General features: G+C 32.5%; 1 protein-coding gene across 2 annotated transcripts in view; it reads right to left on the bottom strand.

The window, feature by feature from the left end:
• Positions 1–530: 530 nt before the first annotated feature.
• CDH9 (cadherin 9) overlaps positions 531–18,443 on the bottom strand; it is a 126,442-nt gene continuing 108,529 nt past the window's right edge. Inside the window, exons 8-12 of one of the 2 annotated variants that reach the window (XM_027125384.1) lie at positions 10,985–11,121; positions 10,365–10,486; positions 5,934–6,051; positions 5,604–5,855; positions 531–1,556 (exon numbers count right to left, since the gene is read on the bottom strand). In XM_027125384.1, the coding sequence (XP_026981185.1) occupies positions 1,069–1,556; positions 5,604–5,855; positions 5,934–6,051; positions 10,365–10,486; positions 10,985–11,121 (1,117 nt within the window). In that variant the 3' untranslated portion in view covers positions 531–1,068. The remainder of the gene's footprint in view (positions 1,557–5,603; positions 5,856–5,933; positions 6,052–10,364; positions 10,487–10,984; positions 11,122–18,443) is intronic. The other variant, XM_027125385.1, reaches the window with a different exon arrangement.

Genomic DNA, 18,443 nt, shown 5'->3' on the forward strand with positions numbered 1-18,443 from the left:
CTCCACTAATTTGTTAATGCACATTTTAAATGTTACCCAAATTATATTTCATCAATTATCTAATCATAAAGAGAAAAGTTGGAACTATCATTTCTCATTCTGAAACTATACTATTGATGAAGGAAGAGTGGTTTAGATTTTTTTCCTCATCTGCACATCACTGACACATAGTTCATTTACTCTCAATAAATTTTACTGGTTGATCCCATAGGAAAGAATTGTACAAAAAAATTAAATTGTTCACAAGTATATTTATAATATTTTTGTATTGTAAATGTGTCTCACATCCTTATTGATGGGTAGACATCAGTGATTGAATAAACACTTGTCCATATTCAAGTGGTTGCAGGAGAAGATCACAACTTGTACCAAAGCTCACTATAGTCCTACCACATTCTATTTCCAAATTACATGCAATAATTTAGCTGCTTTTTCCCCTGAGTAAATCATGTTTTACCTTTAAAGATGTTTAAAAAATGTTATAAGTGAGATTAGAACTGCTTCTAGGAATTAAATAAAGTGAAATTTATTTTTATAAATACTATTTTATTTCACAAAAATATAAAAATATAAATATACATTTATAAAAATATGAATGAATTAACAGAAAGACATTCTTCAACTAAATAAATATGGCAGTAATAGTCATTCCTATTTCTTTAGAGATATATTTTTTCATATTAATTTACAAAGCAGTTGCACAAAGTTTCATTTAATAGTAAAGGTGACTGTCAGTCAGTTAAGAAAACATTATTTATAAAGTTCTTATATCTAAGCCAAGGCACAAAAAGCCTTTTATGTACTTTTTATCGGTTATTGATGTGATATACTTTCCTTCAGAGATTGTTAAAGAGGGTGAACTGGTTATTATTACTTTTTAAAATCTATGTCATTCGTGTTCATTCACAGAAACTTACTGATTAAGCAAACTTTTACTAAGACAACACCTAAGTATTGTTTGTAATTTTGATTTTTAAAAAATTTTCCTCCAAGGAAGAGAATGCAGGCCACTCCATCTAGTAACAAAGAGAGTACTTCCACTGATGTCCGTGAAGTCATACCATACTCTTAATCTCGGTCACTATCATCACCCCCATACATATCAGCAAGTTTTTTAAAACGAGGCCCCCAGTCGCTGAGGTAACCATAATCTTGGTTACAATCTACTGTGGGAGATTCCAAAGAACTGAGTGAATCTGCTATGGAATCATTCCCTTCATAGGCGTACGTTGCCAGTGAATCATAAGGAGGTGCACTTGGGTCTGAGTCATTTTCTTTTAATCTTCGATGGATAAAATCTTGCACATCAATATTTTCCCACAGAGGTACAGTCCTCCTTATCTGAAAAATTGTTTCAGGCATTACATCCCTTCTAAATTTACTATCTTCTCTTGCTTCTGGATTCCTTAATGTGCCAATGTCAAAAGCTTGGGTATCTTCTTCCCCGCCGCCTTCATCATTGTAGGTCACAATGTTGTCCCGGACATCATCTTTTGAAATTATCAAAGGTTCCTTTTTTCTTTGCCTCTTCAATGCAGCAAACAGCACAACTAAAACTATTAACAAAAACAAACACAACAACAACAAGAAGAAAAAACCAAAGAGAGAAAATTGTGAGATTCCATGATTCGGGTTTAAATTAATATAGCGCACTTTTGTATTTGTGACCTTGGTGTGGTGTAAGAAGTGTTAAGTTCATCTGGATATAAAGAGTAACTATCCTACACAAATACAGGATGATTTGGGCCAGTGACTGGATGTACTATATTGATAAAGAAACAGATACTGCAATGCCATTTATTTACTTTCAAGACTCAATCTCCTATGGGGCTCTGGCACTGAAAATCTTCAATTATGGCGAATGCATTTAGCCAACTATAAGTATGTAATACCTCATTCTTCCCCAATGCATGTTTGTTTCAAAATACTAAAATTCTAAAGCTACAATCATTATTATCCCAAGAGAAATTCAGTACCAATTTAATATTAAGGACTCAAGGGAATACAGGCAAAGTATTGCTCACATATATGCATATGTCATGTGTATATATATGTATAATACGTTATGTGAATATATATCATACATATGTACACACACACACACACACACACACATATATATGCTACTAATCTCATCTATTCCCATATGTCACATCTGTTTAGTTAATTTCTTTTATTGACCTGGTTTTGAAAGCCTGCTTAAAATCTGAAATATAACTCTGTAAGCTACAATATAAAATTAAAAACTCAAACTCATCCTTACCTTGTTCTCATCTTACAGATATTACCCTATTTCTGAGGACTTCCTTGATACATAGTTGCATTCAAACTTTGGGGCTGAAATGTTAATTGTGCTCCCTGTAAATGCTGTATTATTATTTACATGCTTATGTTATCAAGTTAACTATGAACTTCCCCACATATGACATACTTCCTTATTTCTTGTTATACTACTGGAATTTAAATTATTATGCATGTATTTGACAATGAACATTTGAAATATAAATATATTTTGAAATTAAAAATTACATTTTAAAACATAAGAAAGATCACATGATTTCCAACAAAATACGTTTCCATAGAAAATGAACCAAGTACATAATTTTATACATAAGAAAGTTAAGAATTAAAGAATATTTTCCAAAAGCATACTTATACATTTCTGGGGAGAAATAAAAACCAGGTTTTCCTTACTTTATGGAAGTTAAATGTTTTGTCAGTACTACTGAAGTCTCACTGAAAAATAAGAACATGTTGCCTCAGAAACCTACCATTCATTTTCTCAGTCTTTGTTTTGAGATTACACAAACTCATTTCCATTGAGACTGCACTTCACCATGGCCCTTGAGGCCTCTGTAACTACACTTAAGGCCCATACAATGCTATTGTCATATTGGCCAATACATTTTCCTCAGCTCTTACTAACTGGTAATAAGAAAACAAAAGATTCATTAGAAGTATCTTCACTAACCTCTGCAGATCAGGCTTTGGGTGCCGAGCTATACTCAGAATCATGTTGAAGACATTTTAAAAAACTTTTCATTAATAATGAGACATATCTATACTGTCTTCTGTTAAAGGATGATCATAAATTAAGTCCAACATAGACCTGAAATCCACAAATCTAGTGAATCATGCAGTAGAAAAACAGGGTTCTTTCTAAGTTTAATACTGAATGAATTAATTTATAAATTCTCTATGCATAGAAGAACAACCATATAGTCAAATAGTTTTAAGGGTTTCTTAACTAATATAATGTTTACGAACTTTCACAAATGGTCCTCAGAATCTGCTCTGAGGGTTTTCTGCTTTGTCAGGCCAGAATTATCTGCTTCTTTTCCCTTGACTGAGGTTTTTAATCTGGTGTATGTGAACGAAATTCAAAGAGACTAAGGTAAGGAGTAGAAAAAAATGCTATATTCTGTAATATAGAAAGTTATATTTTCACTATAACTTGAATTTAACATTTTTTTCTATTACGGATATCAGCATAAACTGTAGTGATAGTAACAGTATGTGTGACTTTTAAACCAATAGAAATCACAGATACTTTATATTGTATTATAGTTAGGATATATTACAAATAATCGTTAGACTTGTTCTAGAACAAAGCACATACGACAATAATTAAACACGTTTTGCTTTTATGTATTTTGTTTAATTTGGATAAATGTATATCCTTTTGTGTTACATGTCTTATTTTTATAAATTTAAATTGTTATTCTAAATAGGTCCATAGCTTCATCTTCACTATGAAAGGTGTCCAAGGAACCAAAAAGATTAAAAAGCACTGCCCTAGGTTTTAACCCGCTACTTTGCCTTGTAACATAGATATAAACTATGAATTACATTTCTTCAAACTGTATAGCAGGATAGGTCTAAAATATTATTGTCCATGCTATATCACCATTTTGCAAAAAGCAGACTCTTCTAACTTCAGAGATATAGAAACTATGTCCAGCCATTAGTATAAAGACGTGAAATAACAGCAAGGATGCTTAAAGAACTTCTATAATGAAACCTTATGAGTTAGAACCCATTTTAACTAAAATAATAGAAAATCATTCCACATTTAGGCAATAAATTGAGAAGGTAAAATACAGGAATTGTGTGCCTTCTATATTTCCTGGGGCAGAAAGATGGCAGACTTTTCAGAATAAAAGAAGCCTTCTAGGATTTCTGCGTAGAGGAAAATATTATCCAATTTAGTTGGATAATGTTATAATATCTAAACCTATCTTTTTGGGTGGATTATGTTCCCTCATGTATGCATGCATGTCTTTATGTGTTAGTATGTGTTATCTTAATATTGAAATTAAAAAATCAAATTTGAAATATACATATTTCCATATTGTCCTAAATTAGGAAAGTAGAACTATTTGAGCAAATAAAGCAATATGATATCAGTAGCACTTAGCTAAAAGCGTAAGCCAACATTTAATCTCCATGAGGATACAAAAATATTTTATGGAGGAGTTGAACTTTCTAGCAGCAGGTGGAGATGTGGACTGCTGCTGCTGCTGATGGTAGTAGTGTGTTAAGTTCTAAACCATCCTATGAAAATGTTTTTCTAAATAGTTGGATCATCATAACTGAGACAAATGTTTTCCCCTCACTTTCATCAGTTCTCCACTGAAGTCCTGCAAGAATATCTGGCCAAAGGGATTTTATCCAGATAGCCTGAGAGGATTTGCAGTGAAAAGGAGCCAGCACATATGAGCATTGGGACATAAATTTGGCTAGCTCTCCTGCCCTAAGCATTCATTTTGGATGAATATTTGATGGAAACAAGTTTTGGGGGAATGTGTTACAGTGGAACAACTGTTTAATTGAATTAAATCATTGTCCTGTTAGGGCATTCTCAAAGAAAGCATTTGCACTTGGAAGCATGACTTTATTTAGAAAATATTGCTGGAGTAGGTATGACCACAATGCCATAGTGATATTTTAAGAAATGAGCTTAAAATTTAATTTGGTATGTTGTGCCTACATTTAACAAATTTTATGAAAAAAAAAAGTTTATCTTACTGTGACAAGTTAAATGCACTGGCCAATTCCATTTATGATATACATAACTTAGTATTTGTTAGGAATATTATTTGTAAAGTAGTCTTTTGTTTTGAGGATAATGCTTAGAAAGGTGGATTCTGAAATAGAATAATCTGGGTTTTAATGCTAGTTAAAACACTTTCTGAATGAGTGACTTTGTGTAAGTTATCTAACCTTTCTGTAGAAGAATAAAAGCTTTTACTTTATAGAGTTGATATGAAAATTAAATCAATTATTAAATGAAATGTCCTTAGAAATGGGACGATCTTAGTTAACACTAAACACTATAAATATAAAACATATTTTAAAATATACGTATATATCACTAGCTATTATATCCTTGCTTTCGGTCTCTTTAAAGCTAGAACTATCCACAGTCAAAAACTCAATTGTTTTTCAATTGGAAGAACAATTTTAATAACAAGTTAAAATTTTCAGCCTTTAGCTCTAAAGAAGAGTGCTTTTCAGTGTGCAATCACTGGGTAATGAGGGAGAGAATTCCTTGAGTTGAATGAGCATATCTCAGGGGCATATCTTTCAGGGGCATAGTTTACCAAGTAGTATGACGACACAGAGAAGGATAGCGATGAGAGCTCCCGTGCTCAGGCCAGCAGAGAGGACCAAGGCCTCGGCATTGCAGGACTGCATGTTACCTTGATTATCACAGGCACACACACGAATGGTGAGTGTGCCAGTGCTGCTTTGGATTGGATAATCATTGTCAAAGATTAAAATTGGCAGCAGATACGTGCTCATTTTGTTGCGGCTATACCCATCTTTTCGAGTCATGATTCCTGCTGTATTATCTGAAAAAACAAAAAGACCAGTTTTAAAATTTTGCCTCTTAAGGTTTCATAATATTTGTCTTCAAAAATGTTCTGTACCTTTATTATCTACAATGGTGAAGTTTGGATTGAGGGGAAATTCTGGCACTGGTTCAAAGAAGAATTTGTGGCCTCGGGGAGGATCATCTTTGTCCATGACACTGACAGTCTGAATCAACTAAAACCAAAGAAAAATTAATTAAATAGAGCACACAAAGCAACTCTTGTTATCACAAGATATTTTAAATCAGTGTTTGAGCTTTAAATATATCACTGAAATTAAATACTGAAATTAAACAAAAAATTCCATTTTCAGAAAATTTTGCCAAGATTTTTTTTGTAGTTCTGTCTAATGTAACTTATTTAATGAAGAATGAAAAATGCCCATCAAGTATCAGTTTGCAGAGCACCTCTATGGATCATTATCTGATTCCTGGCCACTATAGTATCCAAGAAAAGAAAAGAAAAATTTGATCACGCCAGTCTTTTGTCTTTTAACATTGTTAATATATACTACCAGCCCATTTTATTATGAATTGGTTACCAATATGTTGCCTCCACGAGATAATGATTGTTTCAAAGGCAAAGGACATAACAGAGGTGTTTTTTTTAAAAAAACTAAAGTGCTTAGCACAACCACTCCTGGAGATTAAGGAAACTATAAATATAGTTTTGGGAATATGAGCAATATGCCATATAATATGAGAAAGGAGAAGATTTTAAAGCTGTGGGGCACCATAATTACAATCATATTGCATACTTTAGTCAAATTGTTTGCTCTTCTTTTTAATGGTATTTGCAAAATTTAGAAGAATATACAAATAAATTCTTCTAAAGTTTTGTAAAATCATTGTTGAATTTGAGAAATTATAGCACCTCTCCGCTGTGCTCCCTGTAGGTCAGAGGTGTACCATAGTGTGAAGATGGAGCAGCAAATGACAGGTTGGGCAGAAAAATTCCATTGAGCATTTTTGTGGATAAAACACAGAGCTACACATCAGGGTGCCTGTTTTCCAGTCCTGGGTCTGACGTCTGTGTGATTTATAATTACAGTCATTTAATTACCATTACTTTCAAACTTCTCTTCTACAAAAACAAATAGTGGCACCACTTCCAGGTATAATAGTCTAACATTCTGTGATGAAGAATTATTAGAATTTCACAGTAGTTTAATGTATCCATTGTTTTGGTTATTGTGTATCTTCTATGGCCATACCAACCTGCATACTCACTAGTTAATACTTTTTCCTCTTTGATATTAACTATAATTTTGTTCATTTTATTGACAGAGACACATGTAACCTTATGTTTCTTTATATAATACTTCTGAAAGTGCATAATTATTAATACAAACTTGATATGATTTTTCTCCTTACAAGATTGGCACATGACATAGAAAAATTTATATAAGATCTAATATTCTTGCTCAAACTTCTGTTCCAGAATAGCAATAATGTAACAAATATTTAGTAATATTTTAATCATAAACATCATTGATCCTTTCATTGTATGACTCTGAGTTCTTGAAATGATTAGATGAGCCATTGTTTAAACATATTTTAAGAGAGAATATATATCAGTAGCTTGACATCTATATTATGTTTTATTTTTAACCTTGTTAATTTTAACAGGAAAATTGTTTTCCGATTATATGAACAATGACATAGACATGTTAATAGCAGTAGTATATAGTAAAAGAATTTTAATTAGTTAATATCAATTATACTTTATCATTATCAGATATTAATTTTGTAATATATAAATAACTCACATGAAACAATAAAAAAGCATGCTAATAGATAAGTAAAGAATATCTACAGGCTATTATCAGTTGACTTTGTGTGCCTTCAAATTATATGTTTAAGACCTAATCCCCAGTACCTGTGTTGTGACTTTATTTGGAATAAGCTCTTTGCAGGTGTAATCAAGTTAAGATGAGGTCATACCGAATTAGGGTGGACCCTAATCCAGTGAATGGAGTTCTCACAAAAACAGGGAAATATGGACACAAATAGAGATACAGAAATAATATCATATAACAATGGAGACAGAGATTGGAGTAATTTGGGTCCACAAACCAAGGAATGCTAAGAATCACCAGCAAACACAGAGGCTAGGAAGTGGCAAGGAAGGATCCTCCCCTAAAGCCTTCTGAGAGAGCATGAACCTGCTGACACATTGATTCTGGACTTCTAGCCTCCAGAACCGTGTCAAAGAATACATTTCTGTTGTTTCAAGCTATCTAGTTTGTGTAAATTTGTCATGGTAGCCTTGGGAAACTAACATAGCTATAAAATGTTTAGCCTCAATAATTTTGGAGGAATTCATGTTACAATTATTATGAGGGCTTCCCTGGTGGCGCAGTGGTTGAGAGTCTGTCTGCCGATGCAGGGGACACGGGTTCGTGCCCCGGTCCGGGAAGATCCCACATGCCGTGGAGCGGCTGGGCCCGTGAGCCATGGATGCTGGGCCTGCGCGTCTGGAGCCTGTGCTCCAAACGGGAGAGGCCACAACAGTGAGAAGCCCACGTACCGCAAAAAAAAAAAAAAAAATTATTATGAGATTTTACATATTGGTAGATAGTATTTAAAATTTAGTGTTGCCCAATAAATGAGCAATTATACACATTTGGTGGAAGTTATTACTAGGTATATAACATATTCTGAGCACTATTTGGAAGCATTGATGAGTATTTATAGATAAAATTTATTTCTTCTTTGAGGATTTCATCAAAGAAAAATGATTCCAGGTAGTATACAACTATACATGTATTATAATGCTCACTGTAGTGCTGTCTGCTAGAGTAACATTTTGTTGGTAAACCAAATTTCCATTAATAAATGGGTAGTTGAATAAGCTAACTAATGTGTAGCTATGCTCTGAAAAGTAAGCAGCAAATTAAAAATAATCGAACTGAGAATATGCCCATTACTTGTTACGAAGTGAAAAAAGGAAAACAATTTTTTTTTTTTTTTTTTTTTTTTTTTTTGCGGTACGCGGGCCTCTCACTGCTGTGCCCTCTCCCGTTGCGGAGCACAGGTTCCGGATGCGCAGGCTCAGCGGCCATGGCTCACGGGCCTAGCCGCTCCGCGGCATGTGGGATCTTCCCGGACCGGGGCAGGAACCCTTGTCCCCTGCATCGGCAGGCAGACTCTCAACCATTGCGCCACCAGGGAAGCCCAGGAAAACAATTTTTAATCCAAATAACCGTGTAATGATTCTTTGCTGGTGAAAAGAAAATAAAAACTTCATTTGTATTTCTGTGTATGTAAGTGGAACGTGGTATGTACCTCTTTCTTAGTCTGCTTGAGCTGCCATAACAAAACACCATATACTGAATGGCTTAAATAGCAGAAATTTATTTTCTCACAATTCTGGAGGTTGGAAGACCGAGATCAGTGTATCAGCATAGTGGGCTTCTAGTGAGAGGTCTCTTCCTGGCTTTCAGACAGCTTCCTTCTTGCTACATCTTCACATAGCCTTTCCTTTGATCGTGTGTATGACAATAGAGGGTGATCTCTCTGGTGTCTCTTCTTTAATGGACACTAATACTGTCAGATCAGAGCCCCACTTTATGACCTCATTTAACCTTAATTCCTTCCTTATAGACCCCCATCTTCAGATGATACAGCCACACTGGGGGATAGGGCTTCAACATATGAATTCTGAGGGGGCAGAAATATTCAGTTCATTATAATCTCTACTGGAATAGAAGAAAGACTATATTTCACTTTATTTTCTATATTAAAAGAACATGATAGAATTATATATGATTCTTACCATCTACCTACTTTTTCCTCAAGGAAATATCTAAATAACTTGTTAAAATTTCTTTCAATAACATTTATGTAGTTTGTATTTGTAAAATACAGTATTTGTATTTGTAAAATACTGTAGTAGTGTAAAAAATGAACATATTCTGCATTTTCTTAAAATTACTTTAGAGATACCTGAAATATTACTTTATATGAGGACTTCTTAACTCTTGTACACTCTTTTTTATCTCACTAATATTAAAGTCAAAAAATCAGAAACAAAATATAACTTGTCTCAAAATGTCCTGATTGAGCAACTCAAAGTAGCAAAATGTAATCAACAAGACAATTATTATGATTTCCTTTATATTAACACAATTTTATTTTCATACTTCATGTTTTATTTAATAATGTATGTTCATTCTATTTATGAGTATAGCTCAGTATCAGTATGATTATGAATCCAGGTAGGAAATTTTTATATATGTGATATTCATTATATACCTAGTCTATAAATTAAAGCATATATTATAATTTTTCCTATTATATCATAGATTATAAAATATTTAAAAAATCATCTTTTTAAGATTATTGTGATTTTTTTGGTAAGGAGAGATAAACAAGTGACAAGGAAGACTGACAATAGTTTGCATGAAAAAAAATGTGCAAGTAAATTAATGTAGTGTCATCTGCCTTTGTGAAGAGAAAATTTTTTTTTAAGTTTATAATAACTTACCTGCCCAGGTTTTGCATTTTCACAGACAAATGTTTCATAGTACATGGCAAGTTCTGGAGCATGGTCATTTATATCCAGAATTCTGATGAAAACAGGAATGCGGCTACTTTGTTTTGAGTTATCTGCAATGAGAACATGTGTAAGATTTCAGTCTCATTTACAGAGTAGTAGTGATATTGCTTGCCCCGTTTGTAACTTAGCAACAGATCATTTCTGGGGTGTTCACTTCTTGATTGGATTGCTGATGGATATCTCAGCTTTCTTACACGGTTCAGATGAAGAGCATGACAGAAAGAGGAGAATATAATTGAGAGTGAATATTACTTGTAAGAGATAATTTTCTTAGACTGATTAATTATTTTTATGAGGTTAGATTATATTTTTATCCTACAGTGAGATGTAAAAGAAAATCAAGTTTAAAATAAAATGAATATTTGATAATCATTAAAATAATTTAAAAATCCAACACATTCTAAATCATTTCTCTCAGCTCTTGCTGAGAGAATTAATTCAGCAAGAGTGGAAATTCATTCCACTCAAGTAAAAGAGTCTACTTAATGCTATTATTTTACTATTTTGGTGAAAAATAATGTGTTCAGGTGGATGTATTTCCAACTTACTTATCTCTGTGGCTGTAATGGTGATGTTATGCCAAGGGGTTGACTCCCGGTCAAGAGGCTTCAAAGTGAAAATAGAACCATTTTCTGAGTGAATACTGAAAATCCGGTCCATATCCGAATGCCGATCAACAGAGTATCTAGCAGAAAAGAGACTCATAATTCCAGGCATTGTTTTAAAATTATTAATTCATCTACCATTTCTTAAAGTTATAGGCAGTTCACATGATGGTCTGATAAATATGACAAATAAAATACCGATAATTTTCTTGAATTTTTATTTAATGTAATTGTCATTTAGATAATTTGATGTAGTTGGCTGTTTTCATTATTACTATTCTATGATATGTGTACTTCAGAGTCCTTAGTTATACTCATGAATCCTTGTGGCAGCTTTTAAGTGAGTTTTTAATTGTCGCTTGATTAATTTATCCTATCATAGACCTATTGCAGTGCTTGAGACATATTAAAGTCATATTAAAGTTGATAGAGTCAATTGCATTGGATAAATTGAAATTATGTTGAAAATAACACATAAAAACATATGTCCACAGAGTCCTTGTAAGTGAATATGCAGAGGCTGTTGTAAAATACATGGCTCTTGAATGGTTCTCTATTCAAAGATCATTTCAGCTGAATCAAAGGTCTTCCTCCAATCTCTCCCTTTAGCCTTTTCCAAATAAAAACTGAAATGACAAAGAACCACAGATGTACTAGCTACCATTTTTGCATGTTTGAGATTTCTGCTGCTGAGTGTTTAATTGAGCCGTGTAGGAATCTAATTGTGTCTCAAACATTAATGTTCATATGAGTCACGTGGGAATCTTGGTAAAAACAGATTCTGATTCAGTAAGTCTAGTGTGGGAACTGTTATTCTGCATTTCTAAAAAACTCTTAGGTGAATCCCATGTTGTAAAGTCCATAGATAAGGCTTTGTGTAGCAAGGTTAAGACCATGGGATAAACTGGTTAGAATAAGGACAGCCAAAGGAGCAACAATGACAAGAGAACTAACAGACTAATCAGCATCTGGTGTTATCCTCATTTTTCTAGGTTTCTATTAAAGACACTTAGCAAATGAACTCCCTTTTAATCTGGTGAATTAGGGAATTAACAACTCCCATTATAAATCCATAATATATCCACTATCAGGCACTGACTTTGACAAAAAATAGACATTTAGGTTTCTAAACATTGTGAAACATTGGCAATTTTTAAAATATTGGATAAAAGTACATTTATCTAAATTCGATGATTTCTTTGGGTTATTTTAATAAAGAACATGTGACTTAGTCCATTATTATAAGGACTGTGCTTAACTTAAGGGATCCGTTAGTAAACTCAGATTTCAAAAATTTTAACAACTTAATATAGTATATGATGGTGCTTACCTAATTTACTTTCTGCTAAATTTTGTAAAATTATTGTTTCAAACTCAAAAATACTGCTTCAAAGTGAGTATTTGGGCATGTGGAAAATATACATATTACATGTATATATATATTAGATTTCATCTCAAAGATAAAATAGCTAAAATCTTAGCATAGTTGGTCTCAGATTTCTTCCTGTACCTCACTCCCAAAATATGAAACCAGGACATTCACCTTGTTATCCTTTGGAAGTGTTGTGCAGTGTACAATAGAGCTACATGGAAATGGTAGTATTCCCTTATTTTTGCAATAATTATGATTGTAATTTTTCTACATGGTTGCTATAAAAAGAATTTGGGGATTTAGAAAAAAAAACTCATGTGACATATGGTCGCTGCCCAAGATTAACTATCCTTCTGGGGTGGGAAATCCTAAGTAAATAGAGAAAAATTTTAAACCTAAATATAAAAATAATTATATAAAAATGCATAGTAGTGTATATATTTCCTAGAAGCAAAAGTTATGTTGAGTTTTAACTAAGCATTCATTGTCAGACAAGGATCTGAGAAAGTTCTTATTTTTTAAAATACTCATTGATGTACTAAGATCAAGAATAAAAGTCATATGAAATTTTCTTTTTAATTTTTATTGCTTAAATAGTGCTAAGACAAAAGATAATAGAGTGTTTCCTATGTCTAGGTTTCAATCCTCCTACAATTTAGTTCCTAATGTGGCCTGAGAAACATTGGAACATTTAAACATTAAACATTGGAACATTTAAAAAATGGGTTTTTTTCCCTGAAGTACTTACACCAAATTCTGCTTATGAATACAAACAATCCTAAAAGGAACACAAAGAAAGCAAATAAAAGAGCATAACCACATAACCACATCTATGTGTTGAATGAATCTCAATTCATAATATTCACCTGTATATATTTATCTCCATTATTGGAAAGGTCAGTAGTTAACCATTATCTGCTTATCGCTGAATAGATCTTGGATTCCTTCCTATCACTTGCATCAAAGATCAGAAGTAAATTAAAAATCACTTTTTACCCATTGCTACATGCCCTAGAGATTAGCGTGGAGATTTCTATGATTGAGGAATAGTTAACAATTCTAACATTATACAGATCTAGCTTTGACTCACTTTGAGCTTATGTGGGATCAAAATAGGTCTGTGTTTCTGGCTGCCCTACTCTTAGGTTCAACCTTGAAAAGCACTGTTTTCAAGTTAATAATTCATGAAGGAGAGTCACTTTGATGATTTTTAAATAGTTCACTTTAACATTAACACTGCAAACTTCCAGATCTGTATTTATAAATTTGCCCCACTGCAAATGATGTCTTGCAGTTTTTCAAAGCCCAGAGATAATTTTCATTTATTTATCAGCCAGTGCTCTATTTTCAACACAGAATAGGATGTTCTGGTTTACCTATTAATAATAAGTACACTGGATTACAACAAATGACCAAAAAGCGCCTGTTAAACACATAACGTGAGACAAAACTGTCTCTATATCCCAGCAGATGGCTTATTAAAACAATACTTTATTGATCTCATTATATTGAATTTATAGCAATAAGTTTTAAAAAAGATCATTGGCATAATTTTTTGAATGAATATATTTTGCAGAAACAGGAGCCAATCACATAGGCAGCAAAAATAACAAGGTAAAAAGATCACAAGTGAGCTGACACTGTGGAAGCTGAACTCTGGTTCTAGTTTGTTTGTTTGTTTTTTAAGCTCTACAATTAAGAATTAAACACATAGCAGATCCCTATATTTTCACCTACTACAAAAAAACATGTAAATTAAATTACACCAGAACAAATCAGTAATATGTAGGAATACATCAAAGATAGTATTCCTTTTCCTTTCCTGAATTCCAGGTACATCTTCCACTAAGTCAATATAATTAGGCTATGAGTTTGCTCATTCCTTTCCAGCTACTGCTTTCCAGAAATGTGTTTTCTAGCTACAAACTATGAAACCTTCCTTGAGAATGGCTATACTGCTTCAACAAATAGTTCAAACCTTTATTTTTTTCCAAATATTATTGACATGATTTTAAAATTACTATTATTTTACTCTAATAAAATCAAGCAAATATTAAAGAAGTACTGGTATATATGAAGGCACTTATTCCAGTTTATGGTGTAATCATGTACATTTTATGGTGACATAACTAAATTTCTCACCAGCAAGTTTGTTTTGTATTTACTTCTCTATTTGACTGCGGTAGAACTGATTTCTTCTAAAATTCGTTGAACCTTTAAATATGTTGAGCATAGAATTGGTGTGAAATGAGACAACATGTTCTTTCAGAACCTGTAAAGCTATAATCAACCCTATAACTTAGGAAATCCATGATTACTAATGAGGTGAAGTGGAGCTGACAACAGCTGCTAATTGTAACCATAATCTTATGTTGCAAGTGGCAGATGTATTTCAGAAAATATGTTTGTTGAACACATTTACTGGTGGGTGAGAATTACTTCCCAAACTTTCCCTGGAAAGTGTTCCATGATGTTTATCATAGCCTATTTCTGCTCTGGGGATCAGTCATCCTTCTAAATGCTATCAGAGCAAATGAAAGAGTTAAATATTATAATGTTGTCTCCTTGTTGAATTATTGCTGTTTTTTCACACTATAATTGAATATCTAAAGCTTTTTTCTTGCATACATTTTTATGCTAACAGGAATCAGTCTAATGTTATATTTTCAGGCATGGCCTTATATTTTGTCAGACTTGACAGTATAATTTTAGGAACATAATTTCAGATTCATTTGTTCTCCAAATATTTTTCTTCCCTTTGTCATAATTCTTGAGATTTTACAGGTAAAACTACTGCTCATTGTTTTTTCAAGACTTGAGTACCCTATAAAAAGTAAATATTTTTGGAAGAGCTATGGACTTAAAAAGGTATTAGCCACTTTTATATACCATAAAACAAGGTTGCAAGTTTTACTATCAGTCTCTGATCAAGAAATTTTTCTCCTAAAATTGTATCATGAGGAAATTATCAGATACATATCTCCAGACAATCTAAATTTTCATCAGTGATGCATTACCTACATGATAGTATGTTATCTATACAATAGAAGTTTATCAAGAACTGTAATGACATTAGCAAATATTCACAATTAGTAAAATACATAAACCCATATATATTATATAAGCTCTACTTAATTAAAAAAATAGGAGATTGATAAACTGTTTAAAAGATGAAGTACTTGATGGAAGTAGAATAAATAGCACTGGAGTATCTACTGAGGGGAGAATTATAGATGTCTTATTTGCTACAAAATTACTTATGCAATCCATTTTTTCTAAAATGAATGGCTATAATTATATTATCAAAAACATGTTCAAAATGATATTTTGAATGTCCTCTTCAAATATAAAATGACAGGGGCTGGATTTACCCCCCCCCCCCCCCCACACACACACACACTCTGCCAAAACCCACTAAAATCCAAATAAAAAATATATATGAAACAATTATTTTTGAAGCATTGGATACCAGGAGACAGAGAGGGTAATTCCTGAGAAAAGAGGAAGAAATGAGGTGATCCTCAAAACTGGCTGCTGCCTGGGAGGGTTTCTAAACAATAATGCAGGAAGTGGGAGCCCAGATGGAGCCTGTCAATCCCTTGAATTCAGGAGATAATGCTGAGAGTCCAGGGAGACCAAGGTGGGTAGAATTTGCTGGGCAGAGGACTTCATAGGATAGAGCTTCACAGAGAGAGCCACAGAAATATTAAGAGGATCCTGCTCAACTCTTCAGCTGAGTGCTAATCAGAGCATGCATGAGAGCAGATAAAATGAAGCCATAGATGTAACCAATTATAAGGGCCAGAGGGAGCACAATTGAACTGGCATGTGTCTGGAAATAATTCCCATCAGCCAAAGTAGAAAACTCATAACTCATGGGGCTTTGGTAGAATTTCAGAACTGTCTTACTTGATTTATGGGGCAAAATTAGATCTAGACAAAGGGCTGCTAAAGCAAGGGCCAGAAGGTTTAAGCTGTTTCAGGTAACTTAGCCACACATCTGAACACAGATCAATAGTATTTATAGAAATGAAAAGCTATCACACAGTTAACACAGCATAAACACAATACTTGTCAGGCAATCAAAAATCACAGGTAAGCAAAAATGGGAAATGTGACTGCAAAGAAAAATCTGTCGATTGAAACTAACCCAGAAATGACACGGTTGACAGAATTAGCTGACAGTGGTATTTAAAAAGTTATTTAAAATGCATTCTCTATATTTAACTAGAGGAGAGGTTAAGGAAATAATATAGATATAGGTAGATAAATAGATAGATATAGATATATATCTTCCATAGAACTTCTAGAGGAGAAACTACAGTCTGTGAGTTGAAAATTATACTCTGATGGAATTAAAGCAGGTTAGATATTGCAGGAAAAAAAATAGTAAACTTGAAGATGAATGGGAAATATTTTAAATGATTAAGGTGGGGGGATTAAAAATTAGAGCACCAGTGAGCTGTGTTGCACTTTCAAGACACCTAACATAATTAAATGATCTAAAAGAGAGGAGGGTAGGGTAAAATTATTGAAGAAAGAGTGGTTGAAAAGTTTTCCAAGTTTGAGAAAACTCATAAACTCACAGATCCAAGAAGCTTAATAAACTTCAAGTACAAAATATATGAAGCATGTTATAGAAAATCACATCGTAATCAAATTGCTTAAAACCAGTGACAAAATTTAAATGCATCCTAAGGAACAACTAAGTTACAAAGAGAAAAAATAAACATAAAGGCAGTGAAAAATCTTTACTATAGACTAGAAAAAAAAAAAAAAAAACAAACCCAAAAAAAAAAAAAATAAACACAAAAAAAAAAAAAAAAAAAAAAACCAAAAAAAAAAAATAAAAACCAAAAAAAAAAAAAAAAAAAAAAGAAATGAAAGAGTGATAACATAAAAAAAGGAAATAAAAAGGAATGCAAAATAAAATACAGTATTAATCCAAAGAAAGCAGAAAATAAGAAAGATGAAACAAAGATTGAGCAATAAGAAAACAAATAGCAAGATGATAAATTAAACCTAATAGTATCAATAGTCACATTAAATATACATGGTCTAAACATCACAATTAAAAGGAACAGAATGTTACATTGTGCAATAAAGCAAAACACAACTATATGATTCTATAAGGAACATATTTTAAATACAAAAGCAGAAATTGACTAATAGCATCATACTTAATAATGAAAAACTAATTTCTTCATAAGACAAGGAGGAAGGAAAGGACTTCTCTTCTTATCACTTCTATTTAGCATTGTCCTGGACGTTCTTGCCAGTGCAATAAAGCAACAAAAAATATAAAATATGTTCTTGATATATAGACATAAAACCACAAAACATGGCTGAAAAAACCCTCCATGAGTGGAGAAATGCACATTGTATATGGATTAATATATGCAATATCATTAAGTTATTATCAATTCTGCCTACATTGATCAACGGACTCAGCACATTCCCAATGAAAATTTCAGGAGACTCTTTTATAGCACTTGATATATGAAAATGTAAAGGGCCTAGAATTACCAAGCAACTTCAGGTAGAAAAAAAAAAGTTAAATGACGAATACTACCTAATTTACAGACTTTTTTAATAAAGCTATACAACAGTGTGCCATTTTTGTAAACATAGATAAATATATAATTGGAATAGAAGAGACAGTCCAGAGTTAGTTTCATACTTATATAAACAATTGAGTTTTGACAAATGTACAAAGTTTATTCAGTGAAAAGTATAGTCTTTTCAACCAATGGTGCAGGAAACGTATAGGAAACTAACCATATACAAAAAAGAAAAAAAAACTTTGATCCATAACTCACACCATATAAAAATTAACTTAAAATGAATCATAGATATAAATATGACTAAAAGCAATAAATCTCCTACATGAAAAAAAACAGAATGAGAATTTTGAGATTAGGCAGATGCTTCCTATATAAGACACTAAAAGCTTCATCCATAAATTTAAAAGTTAATAAACTGGAGATACACCAGAAATACATCTACGCGTGGAACAACTCCTACGGAGCA

Source organism: Aethalodelphis obliquidens, unplaced genomic scaffold, assembly GCF_003676395.1.
Source record: "Aethalodelphis obliquidens isolate GAN/ISIS:26980383/991018 unplaced genomic scaffold, ASM367639v1 scaffold29, whole genome shotgun sequence".
Lineage (NCBI taxonomy): Eukaryota > Metazoa > Chordata > Mammalia > Artiodactyla > Delphinidae > Aethalodelphis > Aethalodelphis obliquidens.